At 54.0% G+C, this 21,928-nt stretch overlaps 3 protein-coding genes across 4 annotated transcripts; all 3 read left to right on the top strand.

Annotated features, from left to right (window-relative positions):
- Positions 1-4,436: 4,436 nt before the first annotated feature.
- GOLGA7 (golgin A7) lies at positions 4,437-9,061 on the top strand. Of its 2 annotated transcripts, none has more exons than XM_063358457.1 (5): positions 4,437-4,639; positions 5,881-6,033; positions 6,384-6,485; positions 7,653-7,716; positions 8,865-9,061. In XM_063358457.1, exons 1-4 carry the CDS (start codon positions 4,529-4,531, stop codon positions 7,698-7,700), a joined length of 414 nt encoding a protein of 137 aa, XP_063214527.1. In that variant the 5' UTR covers positions 4,437-4,528; the 3' UTR covers positions 7,701-7,716; positions 8,865-9,061. The 2 variants fall into 2 exon arrangements, with proteins under 2 accessions (XP_063214527.1, XP_063214529.1); XM_063358459.1 differs by having other exon boundaries at positions 4,438-4,639; positions 8,868-9,061.
- Positions 9,062-10,240: 1,179 nt separating this feature from the next.
- Positions 10,241-18,877, top strand: GINS4 (GINS complex subunit 4). Its single transcript, XM_063358456.1, has 8 exons — positions 10,241-10,847; positions 11,076-11,162; positions 11,464-11,577; positions 12,050-12,147; positions 12,477-12,565; positions 12,955-13,045; positions 13,157-13,263; positions 18,847-18,877. Exons 1-7 carry the CDS (start codon positions 10,749-10,751, stop codon positions 13,251-13,253), a joined length of 675 nt encoding a protein of 224 aa, XP_063214526.1. The 5' UTR covers positions 10,241-10,748; the 3' UTR covers positions 13,254-13,263; positions 18,847-18,877.
- Positions 18,878-18,890: 13 nt separating this feature from the next.
- Positions 18,891-20,262, top strand: LOC134526517 (protein phosphatase 1 regulatory subunit 3C-B-like). Its single transcript, XM_063358453.1, has one exon. It carries the CDS (start codon positions 18,891-18,893, stop codon positions 19,755-19,757), a length of 867 nt encoding a protein of 288 aa, XP_063214523.1. The 3' UTR covers positions 19,758-20,262.
- The last annotated feature ends 1,666 nt before the right edge of the window (positions 20,263-21,928 follow it).

Raw genomic sequence — 21,928 nt, forward strand, 5'->3', positions numbered from 1 at the left:
CGTGCTCTGCGCTAATCGTTCCCCATCACTCACCACCCGCAACAGCCAGGCACTGCAGCCACCTGTACCACGGTGCCCGTCTTCCCCATCCTTGTCAAGTTTGTGCTTTCTGGGTATGCTCAGCCCTTTCCCTTGGGATGATTTGCAGTAGCTACAGCTAGAGACAAAGCCGCAGACAAAAGTCTGGGCTGGGTCAAACTTTTCCAAACAGTTGCAGAGCTGAGAGGCCATCAGCACTGAAAGATAAACCTGATCAAACGATTTTCCTCTCGCGGCAGTGTTGAGGTCTGCGGCCCTGAGCCAGGAAAGGCCGTCTCACACCGTGGGGGGAGAGACATTTTGGCTGGTCTGGGACCGAAAAGCCATCAGCATCCCTCCAGCTGCCGGGGCACTGGTGACCATGACCAAACATGACACAGCACCTCGAGAAAAAGCCTTGCTCAAGGGGCACAAAGGAAACAAGTGGCAAATAGCGGGGGATAGAAGAGCCCTGAACGTGCTGCTGTCGGTCTTCTCCCGACACTGGCCACTGAGGTCTGGGCAAGTGCCTGCGCCCGAGGGCTCTGAGCCCTTTGCTCTGCTGCGCTCACGGCCGCCCGGTTCTGCAGCCGTTGGTTTATTACCTTCATAAAACAAGTACAACATTGATTTGATATGCTTACAGTCTCGCTCTTAGCCATAAAAACGCACAAAAGCATGTTCAGCAAAGGGATAAAGTTGAACCCTAGAGTCAGATACCGCGGCTGCTTCTAAACCCAGGCTGGCCTGTGGAAAAACACCCAGCCGCACTAAGCAGGGCCAGGCTACCCAGCCAGGAGCATTTTCTGTCTCTAAGAGCACGAATTAGAGACCACATTTTACTACCAACATCTGGAATTTCAAATGCCCTTGCAATAGATAGCATCTGGATTGAATTCTCCTTCTATTTTTTACAGGGCCTTCTTATTTAATAAATAATAATAGTTTATTACTGCATTGTAAAACTTCATAATCCTTTTCTCAGCAAGAATGAAAAAGATTCAGAAAAAAAACCAGGAAGTGCTTTAACCAGGATGATGCCAAGAACTAATGAAGAGAGAGTGTTTCCTGAAGAGAGGTGGGTCAGCTCGCTTCTGCATTTGTGGCACTCGGCTCCGTCTACATTTGCAGATGTGCCAACAAGTGCACCAACAATTCCCGATAAAATCTTGGCTCACGTCAGTTCAGGACGGCAGGACCCGCGCAGGCTGGGTTGCCTCCAAACACATCTCACGCACACGTGCTCAAGAGGGGTTCAAGTTTTCAAACATCAGACATTTTTTATTTATTTCCCAATTTGTAATAACATCAGAGCCACACTGAGAGTTATTAACAGAGCTCTCATCAACTGAGACAACTAGAGTTTTGGAGGTAAAACGGGAGACTGATTTAACCAGTACAATGATGTCTTTTTTCCCAGCTTTACCCAAAATCTCCACTCTCTGGAGGTGTGCCCTGTCCCCCACCAGCACAGGCCCGTCTGTCTCGCTCGGCAGCTGTCAGCACTGCTGTGAGAAGGCGCAGGCAGAGCCATGATGTGGTTTAGGAGAGCCCTGGACATCACAGAGACCTTGGCTCTCCTCTCCCATATGTGCCGGCCCCAAGGCAGCCGGGCACCGGGAGCTCTGGGGCGAGCTGAGATCCCTGGGATTCACAGCTCCCACTTTGCTCAGGGTCTGTGCTCCAGGGCTGGGAACTCTGTCATCCTCCCGTGAGAGAAAAGAGGTTTAGGGAGAAGTAATCCCTACAAACCACTGCAGGGGCATGAGGGGCACAGAGGGTGAGCCCGCGACCCACGCACCTCACTGCAGAGAGAGAGGTGAACACCGTGCCGCCCAGCGAAGGAGAACGCGGGCATGTTTCTTTTTGGTGCTTGGGCAAAGGAAGACACCCATGTGCATCCCCTTCTTCCCCTACAGCTTCGGCTCCAGAACAGCAGGACTCTCCCACCCAGCAGCACTCTGCAAGTCTTACCATGATTTGAAGGGAGACAGTTTCAGGGAACACCTGCCGAGGCGGCGAGGGAGGTTAGATCCATGGAGAGGTGGGCAGAGGCCAGCAGAGCCGCGTCCGACCCCCTCCCTGCCTGCAGAGTGTCCCGGCAGGTCCCATGGCAGGGAGCCTGGCAGCGCGTCCTCGCTCCGTGAGCCCTGTGAGGAGTGGGGACACCTCCCCATCCGGCACAGCTGCGGTGCCCGGGCTGGGGGAAAGCCGGTCCGGCCCCCTGCGATGTGCTCGGAGACTGACCCCGCCAGGATGGAGCGTGGCCCGGGCCAGTGTGTCTGCACTGGAGTTCATTCCTCCCTGGGACGCTGGGGAACCCTCCTCCCATACATCATCTCCTAAGTGGGAGCTTCGGCAGACTGAGAAGGAGCAGCTGCAGTAAGCAAGTATCGGAACTACGTGTCCCAAATGCTTTGCTTCACTTTGTGTGAAACCAAGTGATGGTTTCCAATAATTGTTTAAATAAACATGTCACTGATTAGCTAGCTTCTTCTGAACCTTGGAACAGCATCTTCTGATCATCTGATTTCACAACTGCCAGATGAGAAAGACTCTTGGGAATGCTGAAGGCAAAAGACCGGCTTCATTTGCACAAGTCACCGTGTTAGGAACAAGGATTACTTGGGGAGGATCCAACCAATACACGTTTCCTAATTCTGGCTGATGGTGTGTCTGTAAGACTTTGCTGCCACTGGACCTGAAGCTCCTGCAGTGCTTCTGTGGAAGTACTTCATTAATTAACGCAGACATACACTAAATGATTCACTGACAGCTTTTGCAGAAAGACTTGCTGCTAGTATCTCCCGTGTGTGACCTCAGGAAATACGGGCTGAGGACTGTGCTGCAGCCCAGGCTCAGTAATTGTGCCCATAATTAGAGTCTGCTTTTTTTTTTTCAATCCTGTTGTCACAGCTTGCCATAGAGACCTTCGAAATCTTCAATTAGTTGTATCATTCTCCAGTTCCTGGATTTCTGAATTAGCTGAAAGGGTGCTGTCATTTTTCAGGGGTTTTGTGGAGGCCACAGCACTTCGTTACACTGAACCAAAGCATTCCACCTCCTGAGAACGTTCACCTTCGCCTTGTTTTGTTCATTTAAAATGTTTTTTAACAGTGTCATTAGATCCAGAAGCCATTTAGCTGCAGCATGTGAACTTTCCCGCTGTCTAAAGAATTTTCAAACTAAGCTGTCTCGTTGCAATTCTAATGTCCTGGTGCCCACAACACACCCCACCAGGCTCCCAAAGGCTCTGGAAAATGTACGGTTCTCTTTCAAGCCCTTTGCTGCAGCTCTGAAGCTGCTCAGCGATGGGCAAAAGTGGGAAATCCTCAGCAGAAGGGTGCTGCCCCCGGCGTCCCCATCTCCCTGCTCAGCACCTCGGATCCACCAGTCCAGCCCTGTCCCATGCGCTGTCCCAGCAGGACAAAGCAGCTTCACAGAGCGTCACAGAAACAGGAGGAGGCAGCGAAACTCCACGGTGAGCCCCAAAGGGCACAACATAACCCCAAAACTGCATTTGGCCTGGGGGCCCAGGGTAAGGTGCCAGCTCCCGTGCAGCCCTGCAGGAACACCCCTGAGCCCCAGCCGGGAGCTCAGGAGTCCTGGCGTGGCAGGGCCGGGGACTGCCCGGGCTGCAAGGACCAGTGCCGGGGCCATCCCGCTCGGCCACACACTGTCTGTCCCCCGCCAGCTGCCCCCATGCCTCGGGGTGACCAGCATCAGACCGGGGGACGGAGAGGGCAGGGAATCGTGCTGTGGGGCGGTCGGTGTTTTCCCTCGCTGCTCGCCAGGGTTTGGCGAGAACTTTCAGATTTTCCTTAAACCAAGCGATTTTTGGCCTTGTGGAAGCACGGCTGCCAGGGCCAAAGGTTGCGGGTCAAAGGTAAGTGGCCTGGAAACGATCCCAGCCGGTGGGAACAGACCCCGCCGGCCCCGATTCTCAGGGAAACATGGCGGAATTCACACCTGGGGCGGCGGAGGGAGCCGGGACCCCCACGGCCTGCCGGGCGGCAGCCTCGCGGGGAGACGGCGGGACCGGCGCGGCCCGAGGCCGGCCCTGCAGCGGGCCGCAAGCTGCGGGCGGGGGGCCCGGCGGGGGGCCGAGGGGGGCCGGGGAGGGGAGCTGAGGGGAGCTGAGGGGCGTCCGCCGGGCCCCCCGCCGGGACCCCCGGTCCCCGCCATCTCCGCGCGCGGCAGCACCACCCGTACCGCGTGTTCGGGGAGTTGTCACGTGGGCTGTACCACGCGGTGCGCGGGTGGGGTTGACCGCGCCCGCGGTGGGAGGGAGGAGTCGCGGTGCAGCCAATGGGAGGCCGGCCGGCGCGCACGCGCGCGCGGGGCCCTGCCCCTCAGCGTCCCGGCCGCGCTGCGCCTGCGCACTGCCGCTTCCGCCCTTTCCCCAGCCCGGAGCTGTCACGACGCTTTTGCGACAGCCGTAAGTGAGCGGCGGCGGCCGGCGGAGTGGAGAGGAGTGGGCGGCGGCGGGGCCGCGGGCGGCGGCGGCACGATGAGGCCGCAGCAGGCGCCCGTGTCGGGCAAGGTGTTCATCCAGCGCGACTACAGCGGCGGGACGCGGTGCCAATTCCAGAGCAAGTTCCCGGCTGAGCTGGAGAACAGGGTACAGCAGGGCGGGCCCGCTCCCGGCCCTCGGGGCGCGGCCGGGGAGGGCTGGGCCCAGGAAGGGCCTGCGGACGGGAACCAGGTGGCGCCTGGGTGGCTTTTGCGGGGCCCTGAGCCCCTTCTGCGTCTGTCTCCTGCGCAAACCTGCGCTCTTTCCCCGCGGAGGGAGGGTCGGGGCGGGAGGGAGGCGGCGGGTCTCCTCCGTGTCCGTCTCCGGGAGCAGTGCTCCCGCCGGCATCCCGGCAGGGCGGTGCTCAGGTCTCATATCTGTAAGTTTAAGGAGGCTGGCGCTTCCTAATCCTCTCTTTTTGTTTCAGCCCTACGCATAGTGCTAGAGGCATGATTTCAAAGTTTAAAGGCATATCCTGCTTTGGATGTTGTTTATTTTTTGGCATAAAAGCGTTGTTTGTTGTCCAAATAGCATTTCTGATCAATTGCACTAAGAAAATACTTCTAATTTGCAGTGAAAAGCTGCATGAAAAATAGTTTAAAATGCTTCTCTTCGGTGTTTATGAAATGTTGGTGCTTTGTGCTTTCTTTAATTGTGAGGAAGGCAGCTGTCTTTTGTAGCAGTAAAATAGAATGTGTTCATTATGTTGGTGAGAATAAAGCGCGCGTTGTTGCACTGTGGTGCATTGACACTGTCCTCTCTTGTGGAGCCCAGCCAGTTCTGCTGAGCCTGTTCAGTGGCCTCACAAGTACTGTCTCAAGTACTTTAATGCTGTCAGATGTAATATCTTCAACTGATGGCAAAACGAATACTCTTTGCTAACACCTTTTCTTTTTCTCACTGCACTTTTCTTCTCTTCCTCGTTTGTTTTGTATTGTTTTATTCAGAGCTTGTTTGACCAGTACCGCAGCAGCGGCAAGGCATTATTGATATTAAGATTAGCTCTGTGAATCCACTCCCTAAGTGCTCTTTTTAATCTAGCAGATCTCTTTGCATGTGATTTAAGCTTTTTTTTTTCCAGTTGACTTGCACATTGGTTTAGTTATGTTACTCTTCATTGTTTTGTGTTCACATGGTATTGGAATTCAGACTTGGTCTAATCACTGGGTGGATATTTAACAAAGAACTACAGGTCTGTAACTCAAAGTGTCCTTCAGACTTTGGCTCTAAACGCAGTAGCTGGAAAATGTGGAAGTGCAAATAAGCAATAAATGAAGGTAGATATCTGAAGATACCGGTGAGTTCTGAAATGTACAGGGCACGGCAGCTAAACTTGACTTCTCTTGCAGATTGATAGGCAGCAGTTTGAAGAGACTGTCCGAACACTGAATAACCTCTATGCAGAAGCTGAAAAACTTGGGGGCCAGTCTTACCTGGAAGGATGCCTCGCCTGTCTGACTGCCTATACCATCTTCTTGTGCATGGAAACGCATTATGAAAAGGTGCACGTCTTTTGTTTACCTTGTTACTCGGAAGACAGTATGTCTTGTAGAATTCAGTCAAAGACTTATTTCTTGGTAGGTGTTCTGTGACTTGCACCGTTGTCATACAAATTCCGTACAGACTCTGGATCTTACTGCAGAGTGATTTCACATAGACATCAGACAGACTTGTCTATGTTAGTCAATTTGAGTAATGAAATGATTGCTTGTACTTCAGAGGAATAATGCAAGTTCCATCTCTAGTTGTGTGCTAGGCCCTCCAGATGTTGCTGTATCTGGGATGTTGCTGGGGCTCTAACTGTAATGTAGCAAAACCTGAAACTCTGACTTCTCTGCTGTTCTATTACCAGGTTCTAAAGAAAATTGCCAAGTTCATTCAGGAACAGAACGAGAAGATTTATGCTCCTCAGGGCCTCCTTCTGACAGACCCCATTGAAAGAGGACTAAGAGTTGTATCCTTCTGTGGTTTCTTAGGTGGACAAAGCAGGAGACAATCTATGAGATGCTACCTGTTTATCTCAGTATTGCACCATCTGCTCATGCTTGACCTGTGATACGCAGAATATGTGATTAGTCTTGTTACTCTCCATTGTGTACCGTTCTCTGGTCAGATTTTAGTACATTAAGATCTGTCACATCGAAAGACAATGAAAGTGCAGTATTGGAATCCATCCTTTGAGACTTCCTTGAAAACACAGCATGTATAAACAGAGTACTTCTACACTTCAGATGCTTCCTTTGTTTCAGTGATGACTGAAAATGCAGTTTGTCCGATTAGGAGGGAAAAAACTGACCAACTTGGTAGGACAGAAATGGATGATGTGAAAGCAAGAGGTGGCTGTTGTTTAATTTGCAACCCTCGGCTCAGGTTCTGGTGAAGATTTCACCATATGTCATCTCTGTAAGTTGATACCAGCCTGGCACTTGCATGGTTCTAGCATGGCTTAGTTCAACCTTTTTTCTTCAACTCTTGAACCACACTGCAGGGATTTTATCTAGTTATTACCTTAGTGGTTGTAAAGACCTCGCATAGCAAATCTGGGGGTAGAATGAGTAACGTATCATTTTTTGAGAATATTGGAACCAACGCATCTTGAAACACAGAATGCCGATTATACGCATACTAAGGCCGACTCCTTGCAGTTGGGTTATATGTGTATTTGTCTATATAGCCCATAGCTGTCACCTACACGACTTCATTATTCTGAATATGTTTTCCACATTTTTTTATGCATACACCTCCTAAAAAAACACAAAACATTAAACTTGATTAAAAGCATTTTCAGTTTGGTTAGTGACTTAGTAGCTGAGCTGTAGAAGTGTTAACACGTGTCTAGTACACTGCTTCTCCTGAGATGTAACGGGAGGTGTCAAGGCTCACAAACCCTCCACACGCAGCGTCTCCTGTTCTCGTCAGAACAGTCCTGAGCTGGACAGACCACTGACTGACCTGACAGGGCGTCTCTTACCTGTGGTGTTCTGTTTGCTTTGTAGCACTGAAACTAGCCTTGAAACAGCAGGCATGGAGCAGAAAAATGAGATTCTGATATCTTAATATTTTATTGCCTTTTTTTCATAATGTTTTTATAGTATGTTTCCTTAACAGCTTTTCTGTGCAGATTGAAATTACCATTTATGAAGACAGAGGTATGACCAGCGGAAGATAAAACTGTGGAGTCTCAGGTACTTGTTAACCTTATACTGGATCAGTCTCAACCTGTTTTCTGTGCTCAGAGCGGCAGATTCTGTCATGCTGAGACAGAATATTTTTCAATACTTGGTATTATGTCAATGAATGCTAATAACTGAAATATCAAAAATGATGAAAGACTTGTGTCATGATTTCAGGATAGTTTGGTGAATTGCCAATATTTATGATCAGTAAACACTGTTGTGAAAGCCATATGAGTACCCAAGTAAGCCTAATATCTGGAACTGGAGCTGTATTAGGTATTCATCTCCTCAGCTGTCACCTAGTCATTTGGAGCCTGCACACTGTCCTGGAGAATGTGAATGCAGCCTACACGGGCACTACAAAACGCAGACTGTCTTTCTGTCCTGTGTAGTGGTAGAGGATTGGACTCTGGCTAGGGAGCCAGGACTTCTAGTGGTCTCTGCAACATCTGTGTAAATTCAGAAGAACTCTGAGATCCGCTACTGTCTTTGAGATCTTATCCTACCCAATAGTTTTAAGTGGAAAAATCTTTGCATGTCCCTGAGTGTATTCTAGCGTACAAAAACTTCTTATTGCAGTTTTTCAGATGGATGCTGTTCCAGTTCTTATGTCGGTATCTTTACTTGTGATGGAAAAGTTGCTGAAAGACACCTAGTTTTCATGACACTGTGTGGCAGAGTCACAAAGTGAAAAGAGTGCTTAGAGTACTCTAAAGTGAGATGCCAAAATAAAGATCACTGTAATTGCGTGCAGTACAGAGCTACAAAATTACTATCCCTGGGTTTGCAGAATACCTATCGAACTTTCATTAAGCTTTGATTTTGAAAAGCTCAAATTTGAACTTTTCTTAGGTGCTCTCCAGACCTTGGGATGGCAGTCTAAGTCTAGGTTGTTGGCAATGTCTGCAGAAAAGAGATTAGAAATATTTGTGCCTGTTATGCAGAGAGAAACAAAGTAAAGGTCTTTATTTCTTGTTGGACAAATGAAATCCAGAGTGTTGGCTTCTCTTTCTGCTACTCGCCACAGCACGTGGTAACGCTGCTTTTCCTGCTGCATACCTCCTAAGATAACAAAGTATAGCTGTGTCGAGGTTTGTGTAGGGTTTTGTTGGTTTTATTTAGTAATAGTTTCTAATAATATGAAACTTCTTTTCTAGCAGATAGCTCAACAGTGGACTTGCTGTATCAGAGTTCCCCTACCTCCTACTTCAGAGCATCATTCCTTTCTCTGCTGCCAGATCCACAGTGCCATCTACTACAAGGACTAACTTCCTAAAACTGCTCCACATGGGGTGACCTAGCTGGTCAGCATCCATTTTGTGGCAAACTTCTTAGGTTTTTTTTTTTTTTTTTTTTTCAAGAAAAAGCAGAAGTGGTAAAGCTACGTACTCTTCTGAAAGAAACGAGGCACCTAGCCCGACAGAAGTCTAGTTTTAGTCACATAAGTGCAGTGCTGTTCCTCCCTAGTTGTTAAACCCTTCTGTACAACAATCAGGCTTTGGAAGCTACAAGCCAGAGTGGGGAATTTTCCAGAAACGAGGCCTTCCCTCCCGTTCAGTATTGGAGTGAGGGGAGACACAGTGCCTCTGCATGGCGAGAAGGGACTCAAGGCAATGAGCGTTTTATGCTTCCCATGCTGATTCTCGTGGAAAACCAGAAGGCAAAGTGTTATTTGTTTAAATGTTTTGGTTGTTCCTAGAAGGGGGAGGAATAGCTGGACTCTTAATACTGGTGGTTTTTTCTACTACTGTATCTGTGCTGTTACTGCATCTGTCAGTGCTCACCAGAAGAGGGGGTCTATTCATTCATGGAACAGTAAGTACAATGAAATGGATGCTGAACCAATAAACATAACAATTCCTACCCTACTCTGATTAATATGTGAAGTGTAAAACTGTTTCTTTATGGGTTTATTATATATAATTTATAGGAAAACATTGATTTGACAAACTGTTAGATGTTGTATAAGATGGTTTCTTAATTCTGTCTGCTGGCACACTATTGAAGCGTAGAACTGTGCGTTATTTAGTATCCCCCATGCATCGACATTCCTCAGCAATACCCGCAAGAGTGAAGTTCCTACAAACCAAGCTGGCTTAATATTTTTCTCTTGTATCCTTTTCCCTTCTGAAAGCGAGGATGTCCTGCTTTAGGTTGTCACTGTCCCGTTGTAGAAGGAATTCAGGAATTTAGAAAAGGAGACTCACGCAGAAGAGATCGAGTTTTGGCTTCGGTGGTGCTGTAGGTGCTAATTCTGGATCTGAAATTCCAGGCTTATTACTCAGCCACTTTTTTTTTTGAGATTTGTTTAATATTTTAATTGTATAAAACTTGCTTTTTCTAAACTGTAATAGTGTTTGCCTTTCACATCTGTTGCAATATTGGCAGAAGTACTAATGGATTAGTAAATTTTTTCTTAAACTGTGTCTGTGTCATATTTGATAGCACCACTTTGCATAAAGCAGCGCTACGCTGAGGTTTTTACTGCTGCAGCAGCAGGATCGGGGCTGTGAACAAAACAGCTAGTCTTGCTTCAAGATCGGTTCATCTGACGCGGTTTATTTCAGGTAAAGCTTGTGTTTATAGCCTGTAATTACGAGTGTTTGACTGAGAATACAAAAAGCACATCTGTAACGCTGGCGGCTTTGTAACCTGCTCCCCCCTTGTCCCCTTTCCATCTCGGCCGCTCACAACCGAAGACCTGAGCTCTGTGGCGCAGCGTTCCCCGGGCTGGTTAATGAGCAGGTTAATGAGCAGGTTAATGAGCAGGTTAATGAGCAGGGCCTTGCAGGCGCTGCTCGGACTTTTTCCTCTCTCACGGTGACAGTAAAACTGCGTGGCCACAGACAGACGTGGTTTCTAAGCCGCAGCCGTTTTGCCCGTTTCTATAACCGCGTTCTTCTCTTCCGCCGCCTTTCACGGCTCCGACGGGCCGCGCTCCGCCGCCGCCATCTTGGGCGCGGGCCGCCTGCGCGCTGGGGGCGGCACCGAGCGCCTGCGCCGTGGGGCGGGCGGCGCGTGCGCGGAGGCGGTGGCGGGAGATGGCGGCGCCCGGCGCTGAGGGGACCGGGGCGGACTCGGACGGCGGCAGCGAGGAACTGGTGCTCACCCCGGCGCAGCTCATCCGCAGCCTGGAGCAGGTGGTGTGAGCTGGGGAGAGCGGCCGGGGGCCGGGCCCGGGGCTCCTGGGGGAGGTCTGGGGGTGACCGAGAGCTGGGCCTGGGCTCTCTGGGGAGAGGTGGGGCGGCCGGGGCCGGGCCCCTGGGCTCGGTGGGGAGGTGGGGAAGGCTGAGTGTCTGGTCTCTCCGGGGGCTGGGGCGTACAGCAGGTGCGTTCCTCGCTTCTACCCACAGTGTGCCTTCTCCCAGGCCTGGCTGAATGAGAAGTTTGCCCCAGAGCTGCTGGAGAGCAAACCTGAGATCATTGAGTGTGTCGTGGAGCAGCTGGACCACATGGTAGGTTCTGCGGGGCTGGGGTGGTGGTGCAGGCAGGCTGTGGTTACCTGGCCTGGCAGGTACACACCTGGGGATGGCAGGGTTGTCTGCTGCTCTGTCCCTGGGATAAGGCTGTTCTGCGTACCTTCTTCAGGCTTGTCTTGGAGGGGGGACTGGGAGAAACAAAGAAACAGTGTGCTTTGTGTCACCAAAAGCAGCTGCAGTCTGGTTTTGTGGACTCTATGTAAAAGACATGTCTTCTTCTCTGGTTCTTGTTATTTAACATTTCAGCTGTTTAACTTTTGTTTGCATTTCCTTGTAGGAGGCAAACCTGAAGCGGGCGAAGAGGGGAGACTTGAAGGTCAGCGTTCACCGCATGGAGATTGAAAGGATCCGTTATGTGCTCAGTAGCTACTTGCGGTGTAGGCTTGTGAAGGTAATTCTCGCAGTGCTGCCCAGGGGATGAAAAAGACTGACTTCAGGCGTGAATTTTAACAATGCAATGCCTCCAGCTTCAGCAAGGCACTTAGTTAAAGCGTGCTGTCTTTCTGTGTCCTCTGAAGTGCAACCCAAAGGAATTCGTTCCTTGGACACAGTTTTCTGTTGTGATGAAGGAGGATCACAGCATTGCTATGAGTGTTTTCTGAGCCCAGGATGGCACAGTTGAATGCTTGCACATTCTGCCTGGGTCCTGCTGCGTACATGTATGGTTGTGCAGCGTGGAGACCCCAGCTGGCCATATCCCTGTTAATTCAGGAGCAGGAATTTAGGCAGGCCTGTGGCTGCTGCATACACCAGTACAGCAGTGACCGCTGCTTGCAGGGGAAGCCTCTTGGGAGTGGGGGTTATAGGCACTGAACTACTGGGAGAGGTCTGTTACAGTCTTGGGGATTTTGTTCCAATACCAGATAGAGAAGTATTTCCCCCATGTACTGGAGAAGGAGAAGTCTCGAGCCGAAGGGGAGCCTTCTATTCTGTCACCAGAGGAGTTTGCTTTTGCTAAAGAGTGAGTACGTTTTGGGTGCATCTCTCTCCCTTTATATAAATTATAGAACTTTCCCATGTGTTATGCTGAACAGTTCTTGAGACTGTTATCCTTAGACAGGTTTGCAGTAAGAATCATGGGGTTTACCAGGACGTTTCCTTATGAATAAGGAAAGACCTGAAGTAAAATAACTCTGGTAATCTGAGCCAGTTACCAGGGCAAGCCATTATGCTTGTCTCTGGCCATGCCTGTGGGACCAGGAGATGTCACTTGCTTGCGTTTTCACTCAGTGTTCTCCCTATAAATTTGTATTTGATTAAACCGGTAAATGCTCCAGTGATTTTTTTCAGGTACATGGCAAACACAGAGACCTATCTGAAAAACGTGGCCTTAAAACACATGCCGCCCAACCTGCAGAAAGTGTCGCTCCTAAAATCAGGTGAGTACATCCAAACTCCAGGTAATCTGAACATTATAGCAGCAGGGGTGTGGGGAAAGCTCTGGGGAGCATGAAATGTTAAGGGCTGGTCCTCCAGCTGGCACTTAGTAGAAGCAAAGACGATGTGGTGACAGTGTCACAACGCTGCTCTGCTGTGTGGTACGTGGCATGATGCTGCTATCACTTGGTGCCCCGTCAGGACCATGTCAGCCCCTGCCATCGAGTCTTGTCTTACCTTGAGGCAGCGCACACTTCATCTGATCAGAAATGTCTGACGTTCCCTTTACTGGCCTTGAGTCTGCTGTCCCTCATACCCCTTTGTGAGCTCAGTGTCCTGCAGAGGAACATAAGCGAGTGCTGAGCTTGCGCTCTGAATCCTTTGTCTGCAGTTCCAAAGCCCAACCTGGACTCCTTTGTGTTCCTCCGGGTGTTGGAGCGGCAGGAGAACATCCTGGTCGAGCCAGAGACAGATGAGCAGAGGTAGGTGGGCGCTTCCCTGTGCAGTGCACATAAGTAAGTTCATTTCACAAAAGCGGTGTGGGTTCCAGCGAAATGGGAGCGGCAGTGTAACATGTCACCGGTCTCTGGCAGGGAGTACACCATCGACCTGGAGGAGGGCTCGCAGCACCTGATCCGCTACAGGACCATTGCCCCGCTGGTGGCCTCGGGAGCCGTGCAGCTCATCTGAGGGGCGAGCGGTAAGCGCAGGGCCAGGGCTGCGTGTCGCCAGGGGCCACCACCGGTGTGTCCCGCCGTACCGGCAGGGTGGAACAGCAGATGGCGCTGGGGCAGCGCGGCGGAACTGGCGTGGGGCTGGCAGCATCACCTTCAGAGCTGGTGTGGGGATGGCAGTGTCACCTTCGGAGGTGGCGTGGGGCTGGGCCGTGTCCCCTTCGGAGCTGGTGTGGATGGGCAGGGGTGTTGGAAGGGGTACCCTTGAAAGCATGCACATAAACCAGCAGGACATCTTTCCCTCTGCTGATGCAGAGGAGCTCATTGCTCCCACCACTCATCAAACTCCTAATTGCTTATGACACGTCTGGAATACAGCCACACTCCTTTCGCTGGTGCTCCTGAGCGAGGGCAGTCTGTGTCACAGCACTCCCTCCAACAAGGCTCTGCAGCAGCCTTGACACAGTCCCCTTGGAGTCCGAAGGGAGGGACAAGTGTAGCTACTGCCTCTCCAGTTCCCAGCTGGTTTGACAGCAGGTGTGGACAGAGCACGTCTATCCTCAAAGGCCTTTGTAAATAGCAGGGTGCTCTCTTTTTAAGCCTGCAGGTGTGTGTTCGTTCTTGTTCCAGTTTAGCGCTGTTCTTTAAATTAGGCTGTTGGCTGGAACCCGACTGACCAAATGGTGTGGCAACCAGCTATGTAAACTCCACCTTCCCCATCAGCTCTGATCTCGTTGCAGTGTCTCTGCAACCCTGGATGTTGTGCAAGTGGCCAGTCGCTCTGAGGTGAACTGGGGGAATACCTCTGCGCCATCTTTGCCACATGATCTGTTGAGCAAAAAACCACCACACATAAGGATATTTTCTGGCAGAGCAAATCTGGCTTCTTGCAGAAGGAGCAGGAGGGATTGGGAACATGTGAAGGATGGAAACTGTAGCTCAGAACAGAGGGAATGTCACGGGCAAGCACGGGAGAGCCATAGGGTCCTGTGTGAGGTGCTTAGCACCAGCTCGTTACCTGCAGTGGGAAGGGAGGGTGATGAATTTGCTAAGTTAGTTCCCTTTGTCTTTCTGGTGATATCAGCTGGGAGGTAGCCATGAGCTCAGGAGTTCAGGGTTTCTACTTGCCTTGAGTTTTGCCCTTGAAGCATTGTTATGTGGGTCAAACAGCCAGTCTGTCCAGCCTCTGGGGAAGGCAGGTTGCACGAGCTTTGGTCTGCCTATGCAGCCTGTGTCCCAGGGTGAATACAGCTGGGTCAGTACAGCCCCTTCTAATATGGCCAGAGAGGAGTTGTGCTGCTTTTTCCTGGAATATTGGCAATAATAGCTCTATCCTTGTAAAATATCCACGCTTGCCATTACAGGTATCTGAGATTTGCCTGCAGAGTAGGCCTGGATTTGGAATTGCTACCTGGACCTTGTGCTGATAGTGGCATTTCTTGTCCTGGGCCAAGGAGCGAGTGGCTCCAGGAGCCACAGGCAGCTGTGTTGTCTCTGATCAGGTCGTGCATGGTGCGATCACGATCAGAGCTTTGGAAATGTCAGACAGCATTTGCAAGTTTGTCACAAGCTTCTTCCTAACCAGAGCAACCGGTTCATGCTGAGGGTGTTTGTGCCAGAGCCATGGGGTCTTCATGCTGCCCATGTAAAATTTGTGTTTAGGTCTGCTGTTCTGCTACACGTGTAAATCCAACACTAGAGCAGACTCTGCACAGAGGGTTTAAGTGCTGCTATTTCACTGCCTGAAATTCTACATGTAGATCAAGCAAGGGGCTGAGAGACCTTGCTGCTTTTCCAGCCTTTTCCGACCTGCTGCTTTGGACTGGCTGACTCCAGGGAGATTACACCACTATTGCAGCTAATCCTCAAGGCTGCCGTGGTCAGTGAACTCCAGAGCAGGTAGGACCCTTTGTACAGGATGGTCTGCGTGATTAGCAGCTGAGCACTGTGGAAGAACTCGGAGGAATTTTGTGACCTTGTAGGGACTTGTGGTGCCTTCATGTTGTTTTGAAAGATATTGGAGCATGAGGCTGGCAGAGCTTTCCCAGAACAGTCTCTTGCTGCAGGATGAGAATAGGAGGGGGTTTTTTGCCCCGGTTTCTACTTGTGTGTTACTCACACTGCTTCCTATCAGGCCAGCATTCTGTATTTGATTTCTGCAGCAGAGCATTCAGCTCCCTGTGCGGGGAGACTTGGATCAATAGAACAAATGCAAAGTGACAAGTCGGAGGGCCTTTTCTGGAAGGCTTCAGTGTGTAGCTGCTGGGATACCTTATTTAAGACCAGTCATGGCCAGTTTCACTAAACTAGAACAACTATAATCGTGGGTTTGGGAGAAAGCAGCTTTCTGCCGTGCGTGATCTGAAGGCCGTCCTCCACAGAGGGAGGGGTTCTGGTACAGCTGATTGTGGTTGTGAGGGTAGAAACTATCAAACTCCCTTCTGCTGAAACAGCTGCTGGGGCCAGAGTGACACGCAATTTCTTTGTGCTAGTCACGCAGAGGAAAAGCTCCTCTGTCCCTGTTGACCTGTGTGTGCCTCTTCTAGTTGGAGAAGCCGGAGTGTGCCGTGCTACCTCAGCTCGGTCCCGTCAGGTGCATGGACAGACAGTGGCTTGCCTTCCTTCAGGGCCGGGTCTCCCTGCAGGGAGCTCTGTGTGAGTGTGTGAGGGGCAGCCTGGTGCCCCCCTGAGGCTCCCCCTCCTCTGCCCGGTGGGGGGTGACAGTGCATCTTGTAGTGTGAGTGGCTTTGCATGTGTGGTTGATGAATCCATTTAGGTAAAGAAGATTCTTTTAAGTATAGACGTTAAGAGGAGGCTGGGTTTAATCCTTAGGAATCAGTAGCGCATACCTCTGCACAGCCCCACAGGAAAGGCTGTGGATTGCGCTTGCCCGTATCTACAGCCCAGGCAGCTTCACAGAGGTGACTGAAGCTCCCAGCCAAAGCCGTCGTTAATCCGCTGCTGCAGAAGTGTGCTGTAGAAGAGCTGCTTGGAGAATGTCTAGCTGGCACGCCTGGCAGACTTTCTCCTTGGCCCTATTAAGTTTGACTGAACAATTGTCCAGGCAGCCAGTACCTGCCTCATGGCTGCATCTCACGTGGCTGCAGCAATGTGAGCATACAGGGTGCCTGTCCTCTTCCAGCAGCTGATTCCTAACGGGGGTCTGATTCTTTCCAGAGTGCCTTCAGTACCGCTCCTCTCTGGAGTCCGACAGCTGGCACACGGCAACATCGTCCCAGGCTTGCAGGACTCCTGAAGATGCCTTATAGGCTGAAATCAGTCAGGCTAACAGTGAGATTGCATTTTGGCATACCTGAAAATGCCACTGTGTGCTTTTTGTGCCTTCCATGACAAAATACCGGGACAGTTCTGGGACTGGATACTGCCTCACGCTAACACTGTGCCTCTGTTCTGTCTGTGTCAGGGGACGGGGAAGTGTCCACAGCTTTGTCAAGGAAGTGATGCTTTTGGCTCATGCTTTTAGATGGAGGAGAAGACCCGCTGATCCATCTCGGCTTCTGGAAGGGAATGTGCAGAGTGGGAGCCGCTTTTCCAGCTTCCATGGGGTCTCCTGCAGGGCTTGAGCTCAAATACATCCCCTGTTCTCAGCTCCCTCCAAGGTGGAGATAGCTTGGTTTACTGGGTGATTAGCTCTAAACGCAAAGTAGGTGGATGGTGAAAGAGGTCGCAAGGAGGGCACTGATGGTGAGCTGTGATTTCCCAGCCTGAGCCGGATCTGCTCTCCTGAGTGCAGGAGAAAGTTGGGGCAAGGGGTCTCATTGCTAGGAACCCTCTTTCACGTCTGTGCTGACTCCCCCACGTCACTGAAGTGGGGGGGAAAACGCGCTGTCAGCGTGAGAGGAAGTGATGAAAGGATGGTTCTCGAAAAGCAAATGCTGCAAATTGACTCATCGCAAGTGTTCAGAGGTTCAAAAGCAGACAACGTGCGAGACCATGAGCAAGAACCCTTAGTTCAGAGAAGGGGGGGGCAGTTTACTGTCATGACCTCGGGAGATATCGCGTGGATTTGTAACTTGGGCAGTTGCAGCCACAGTTGGACCTTGGTGGGTGCGTATGATGTGGCAGATCCTCCAGCTGCCCTCAGGAAGGACGTGGCCTCAGAAATGGAGTGCTGCTTCCAGCTGGGGCCTGAGTGTGGGCACAGCCAGGGCTTCAGCTCGAGGCTTCTGCCGCAGCGTGTCGGCCATGTGCTGACAGCAGGAGCTCGGGCCTGGGCCCTGCAGAGGGATCTGCTGCGATGCTGGCCAGGCTGGGGGGCTGGTAGCCAGGAGCACTGGCCAACAGCAGGCACCTCTGGCTCCTGCAGGCCCGGCCAGGCGAGCGCATCTCGCTCCTGGTCACCCACAAAGATCACGGTCCTGCTCCTCCCCGGGCAGGAGCATCGAGCCAGCAGTGACACAAGTGCCACACGTCCTTCTAGGGGACGGTGTGACTTTGACTCTCTTGCTGCTTTTTCTGATGTTTTTGCTGACCAAGGGCAGGGTTGAACTGCAGATTTTTTGCCAGCCAGACGCTGGGTTCAGCCTCGCTTCTCCTGGCCATCCTACGAGAGGTGTCCTGCGTTGTGCTGGAGACATGTGGACACGGTGGCAATGGAAAGCCACGTAAAAATACCGATAGGTAGGTTGTGTCATGGGCTGATGAAAATCTGTGCTGTCAGCAGGAATGTTCAGGGCTGCTTAACATAAATGGCTAGACGGCTCTGGAGAGATTAGCAGGTAGTACAGGGCAGGGGTGATCTGATTTGGGTGACAGTCTTTTCTGTCAAGGAGTCACATGTGAGCTAAACAGTGAAGGTGATTTTGAATATAGATGTCAGGGACACCGCGGTGCCTCTTGTCTGCTAAGGCGTGAGTGAATTTCTTTTTCAGGGCAAGGAACTGGGGTGAGAAACTTCTGAGTTAGATTCACTTTTGATAGAGGATGAGTCTAGGATTTTGTTTGTGCTTGGACGCCCTGGAAATAGCTGTCTTCAGACAAGCATCTGTAAAGGGATGTGTAATAACAGTTCAGACCTTCCAACACTAAAGACAACGTGAGAGGAACACGTTCCTCTTCTTCCTTTAGCCCCCTCGGGGCGTTGATAGCTCAGTAAACGTTGATTTTCCAAAAGCACTTGCATTTTTCTGGCATTAGGAGCAGTTTCTGTGCTGCTGCTCCGGTTAGCCCGCCTCACAGCCAGGCTCTTCCCTTCCCCTCGCCCCAGGGGTGAGCAGGCCGCAGCCCGGACCGGGTACCGGGTCTCTGGGCTGGCTCGGTCGCTGCCCGCCTCCCGGGGCTCCGCCGTTCCGGTCCCCGCTGTCGCCCTCGCTCGGGGGCTCCTCGGCGGGCGGGGCGGGGCCGGTGGGCGGGGCGGGGTGGTTCCGCGCCCCTATTGGTCGTTGCGGGGCGCGTCTCCGGCGCCGATTGGCTGCCGTCGCGGCCGCGGGGTGTCCTGGCCGGCAGCGCTCCCTCGGCTCCATTGAGAGCGCGGAGCCGGAGGAGGGGAGCGGGCGGGCGGCGATGAGCTGCGGCGAGTGAGCGCGGACGGGGGCGGGCTGAGGGGCCGGGGCCCGGGGCTCGCCGCCTGACCCCCTCTTCGCCTCTAGGCTCTTCCCAGGTGTACAGCGCCCGGGCCGTCGCCCCCCCAGCCATGCCCGTGGACCTGGCCGTGCGGCTCTGCCTGAGCCACTCACCCCCCATCCGCAAGCTGCTGAACTCCTATGAGGAGCTGCGGGGCAACCGGGGGTGCAAACCCCTCCGGTCCTGTCTCAACCAGAAGCTGAGTGCCGAACCCGAGCCCGAGTGGCGAGACAGCACCAAGAGCTCCAAGGGCCAGAAGAAGAAGAGAGTCGTGTTTGCTGACATGAAGGGGCTGTCGCTGACAGCTGTCCGCTTCTTCTCAAAGATCGAGGAGGACCTCTGTGACTTGCAGCACGCCCTGTCTGACCTCGCCTGCTTCCGACCTAAGCCGCGGGACTCACGCCCAGAAGTGTGCAGGTATGTGCTGGACTTCCCACAGCCCTCTGTGGACTACGTGAGTTTCCGCAGCCGCCTACACAGCAACCTTGTCTGCCTGGAGAACTGCGTGATTCAGGACCGTGCCCTGTCAGGGACAGTGAAGGTCAGAAACATTGAGTACGAGAAGAAAGTGATGGTCCGCATCACCTTCGATGGCTGGAAGAGCTTCCGAGACATCCCCTGCCAGTACATGCATAGCACATACAGCTTGGCTGACACAGACACCTTCTCCTTTGAGCTTGCCCTGCCCAAGCCGTCCATCTCTCGCAGGGCCACAGAGTTCTGCATCTCCTTCCTGTGTGGCCAGAAGACCTATTGGGACAACAACCATGGGAAGAACTACAAGATCTGCCATGTGGGCATGATCCGCCCTCCCTCCCACGCCATGAAGAGCGCCAACAGGGCCTGGGAGCATCTTGGCACCTCTCGGGCGGCCGCACTGGTCCTCTCTCACCTGCAGACCTGGCGCCGCTCAGAGACCCAGGCCCCGTATTGGTAGGAGAGCAGCGTGTGGAGACTTGCAGGTCCCTTCCGCACCCTGACTGTGCCCCAGCGGTGTGGGGGGAGGGTTCAGCTGCAGAAGATGCCGCTCACAGTGTTGTTGGCTCCTCTGTCGGTCTGGCTGACTGCTGTACGAGCAGCTGCCGGTCCCCACAGGAGCTTCTTCAGCGCTGGCCAATGCCGCAGAGGTGTGAGCTGCTGCATGGTGTGACCCTGGCCTGCTGGTCCTGGAGAGCAGGGCAGCGACAAAGGACACGTCTGTGGCCCTCAGCTGCTCCGGGCGGGAGCCAGCCCTGTGGTCCGCGGCCTACCGGTGCTGCCCAAGTGCCTTGTTCGGAGCTGCAGGGGTGGGGGCATGCCCCCCCCCCCCTCCATGGGCCTGGGGCCCGGCGGAGCCCGGGCTGCAGTGGCGGCTTGGGCCGCGCGGCCGGCGGCCCCGAGGAGCGCTCACGGGGGGTGCCGGGGCGGGGGCGGCTCCGGTGGTGGGTGCTGTACCGGGGAGTTTACAATAAAGTGACGGCGCTTCGGGAGTCCCGCCTCTGCCTGCGGCGCGCCCGCGCACGCTCCCGGTGTCCGCGCGGCGGCGGGGGGCGCCCCCTTCCGGCGGTGGGGGGGCTTTCCTGCGGGCGCGGCCCCGCGGGCGGCGCGCTGACGTCAATGCACGTAGAGCGGTGCGGCGGCGCGCACGGCACGTGGCGGGGGCGGAGCCGGGGCCCGGCGGCGGTGGCGGCAGGTGAGTGCGGGACCGGACCGGTCCTGCGACCCCCCCCCCCCCCCCCCAAAACCCTCCCTCCTCGCTTCGTCGGCGCCCCCCGCGCGGCCCCGCGCCGTCACCACCCCCAGCTGCGCCTGCCGGGACCGCGCCGCCGAGCCAGGGCCCGCCCCGCGGACCGTTAACCGGAGCCCGCCTCGGGGAGCGCGGCCTTCCCGCCGTGCTGCGGGCCGCGCCGCAGCGCCCCCCCGCGCCGGGCGGGACGGGCCCGGCCCCCCGGTGCCACCGCCCAGCGCGGGGCCTGCCGGCCCTGCGGGGCCCCTCCCGGCGCGGCGGCCCCTCCCGCACACGCCGAGGCCGAAGGTCGCCGGGCCGAGCCCCGGCCCTGCCCCGATTCGCTGCGGCCCCGGGCCGTGCGACGCCGGGCTCCCGGGGAATAAAGCGGAACGCGACGCTGCTCCCGGCCGCGCTCAGCGCGGGGCGGGGCATCCACCGCCACCGTGCGGGATGCGACCGCCGGGCTCTGCGGTCCCTGCCCTGGGGCGGGGCCGGACAGGCTCGGCGTGACCCCCGGAGGCTGCGGGCCTCGAGCAGGGCCTGCGCTGCCACAGGCCGGTGCGCGGCAGGCCGTGGCGCGGTGACAAGGAATGCCGTGACCGAGCCCCTCACAGGGCAGCGGTGCAGGCCCGGGCGGCCGGTCCGACCAGTTCCCCGACAGGAGTGCCGGTCCTGAGGGGTGACGGGTCCGGCGTAATGGGCAGTTCGGCGTGTGGCTGTGGAGCTGCCTCTCCCAGGACGTGGTTTGTGCCACCGCGTGTGTTCTTTGAGGCACCGACGGTACTCTCTGCTCACGCCTGCAGCGGTGCTACGCCAGCGGCTGGGACACACGCTAAGCAGGGCAGCAAGAGGATCTTCCTGGCCTCTCCTCTGCCCCTGTGTGCTTGTCGGGTTCCTGTTAGATCCCACCCTCGGGTCGACGCTCCGTAGCCAGGGGAAGGTGGTATCTGGAGGAAAGTCTCCCCCAGGCAGGATCTTCCCGCTAGCCTCAGATGGCCCTGTGTGTGCCCACGCTGCAGAGGGCCTCCTCCCCTGGAGTGCCTGACCTTTGGCTGCTCCCCGTGCCCCAGCGAGTTCCGCTTCAGCTAATCATCGACAGTAATTCTCCCCCTGGGCTAGCTTCCTGCCCTGGGAGGCTGAGGTGAGGTGTGTGTACAGGAGAGAGGAAGTGATTCCTTCCCAGGAATCTGGATACCTGGCTGGCTCAGTGCCCTCGGATGCCTCTGAAATGAGAGAGGCAATAAAATCTTTGTCATGAGGAAGGGTTTTTTGTCACTCCATTGGCTCCTTTCCTGTCCTTGGGACCTGATTGCAGCATCCCGTGCTCTGGGCGCAGTTCTAGACGAGTCTGCTCAGCCTGAGGTGCGGACGGTACGGACATACAGGACAAGCGGCAGCCG

The sequence above is a fragment of the Chroicocephalus ridibundus genome, chromosome 23 (assembly GCF_963924245.1).
Source record: "Chroicocephalus ridibundus chromosome 23, bChrRid1.1, whole genome shotgun sequence".
Taxonomy (NCBI): domain Eukaryota; kingdom Metazoa; phylum Chordata; class Aves; order Charadriiformes; family Laridae; genus Chroicocephalus; species Chroicocephalus ridibundus.

Excerpts from the sequence above, each read along its gene's own strand:
- LOC134526517 (XM_063358453.1), top strand. The coding sequence starts at position 18,891 with ATGCCCGTGGACCTGGCCGTGCGGCTCTGCCTGAGCCACTCACCCCCC.
- GINS4 (XM_063358456.1), top strand. The coding sequence starts at position 10,749 with ATGGCGGCGCCCGGCGCTGAGGGGACCGGGGCGGACTCGGACGGCGGC. Across the intron at positions 12,148-12,476 it reads GAGTTTGCTTTTGCTAAAGA|GTACATGGCAAACACAGAGA; the intron begins GTGAGTACGTTT and ends GATTTTTTTCAG. Across the intron at positions 13,046-13,156 it reads CCAGAGACAGATGAGCAGAG|GGAGTACACCATCGACCTGG; the intron begins GTAGGTGGGCGC and ends GGTCTCTGGCAG.
- GOLGA7 (XM_063358457.1), top strand. The coding sequence starts at position 4,529 with ATGAGGCCGCAGCAGGCGCCCGTGTCGGGCAAGGTGTTCATCCAGCGC. Across the intron at positions 4,640-5,880 it reads CGGCTGAGCTGGAGAACAGG|ATTGATAGGCAGCAGTTTGA; the intron begins GTACAGCAGGGC and ends CTTCTCTTGCAG. Across the intron at positions 6,486-7,652 it reads TTGAAAGAGGACTAAGAGTT|ATTGAAATTACCATTTATGA; the intron begins GTATCCTTCTGT and ends TTTTCTGTGCAG.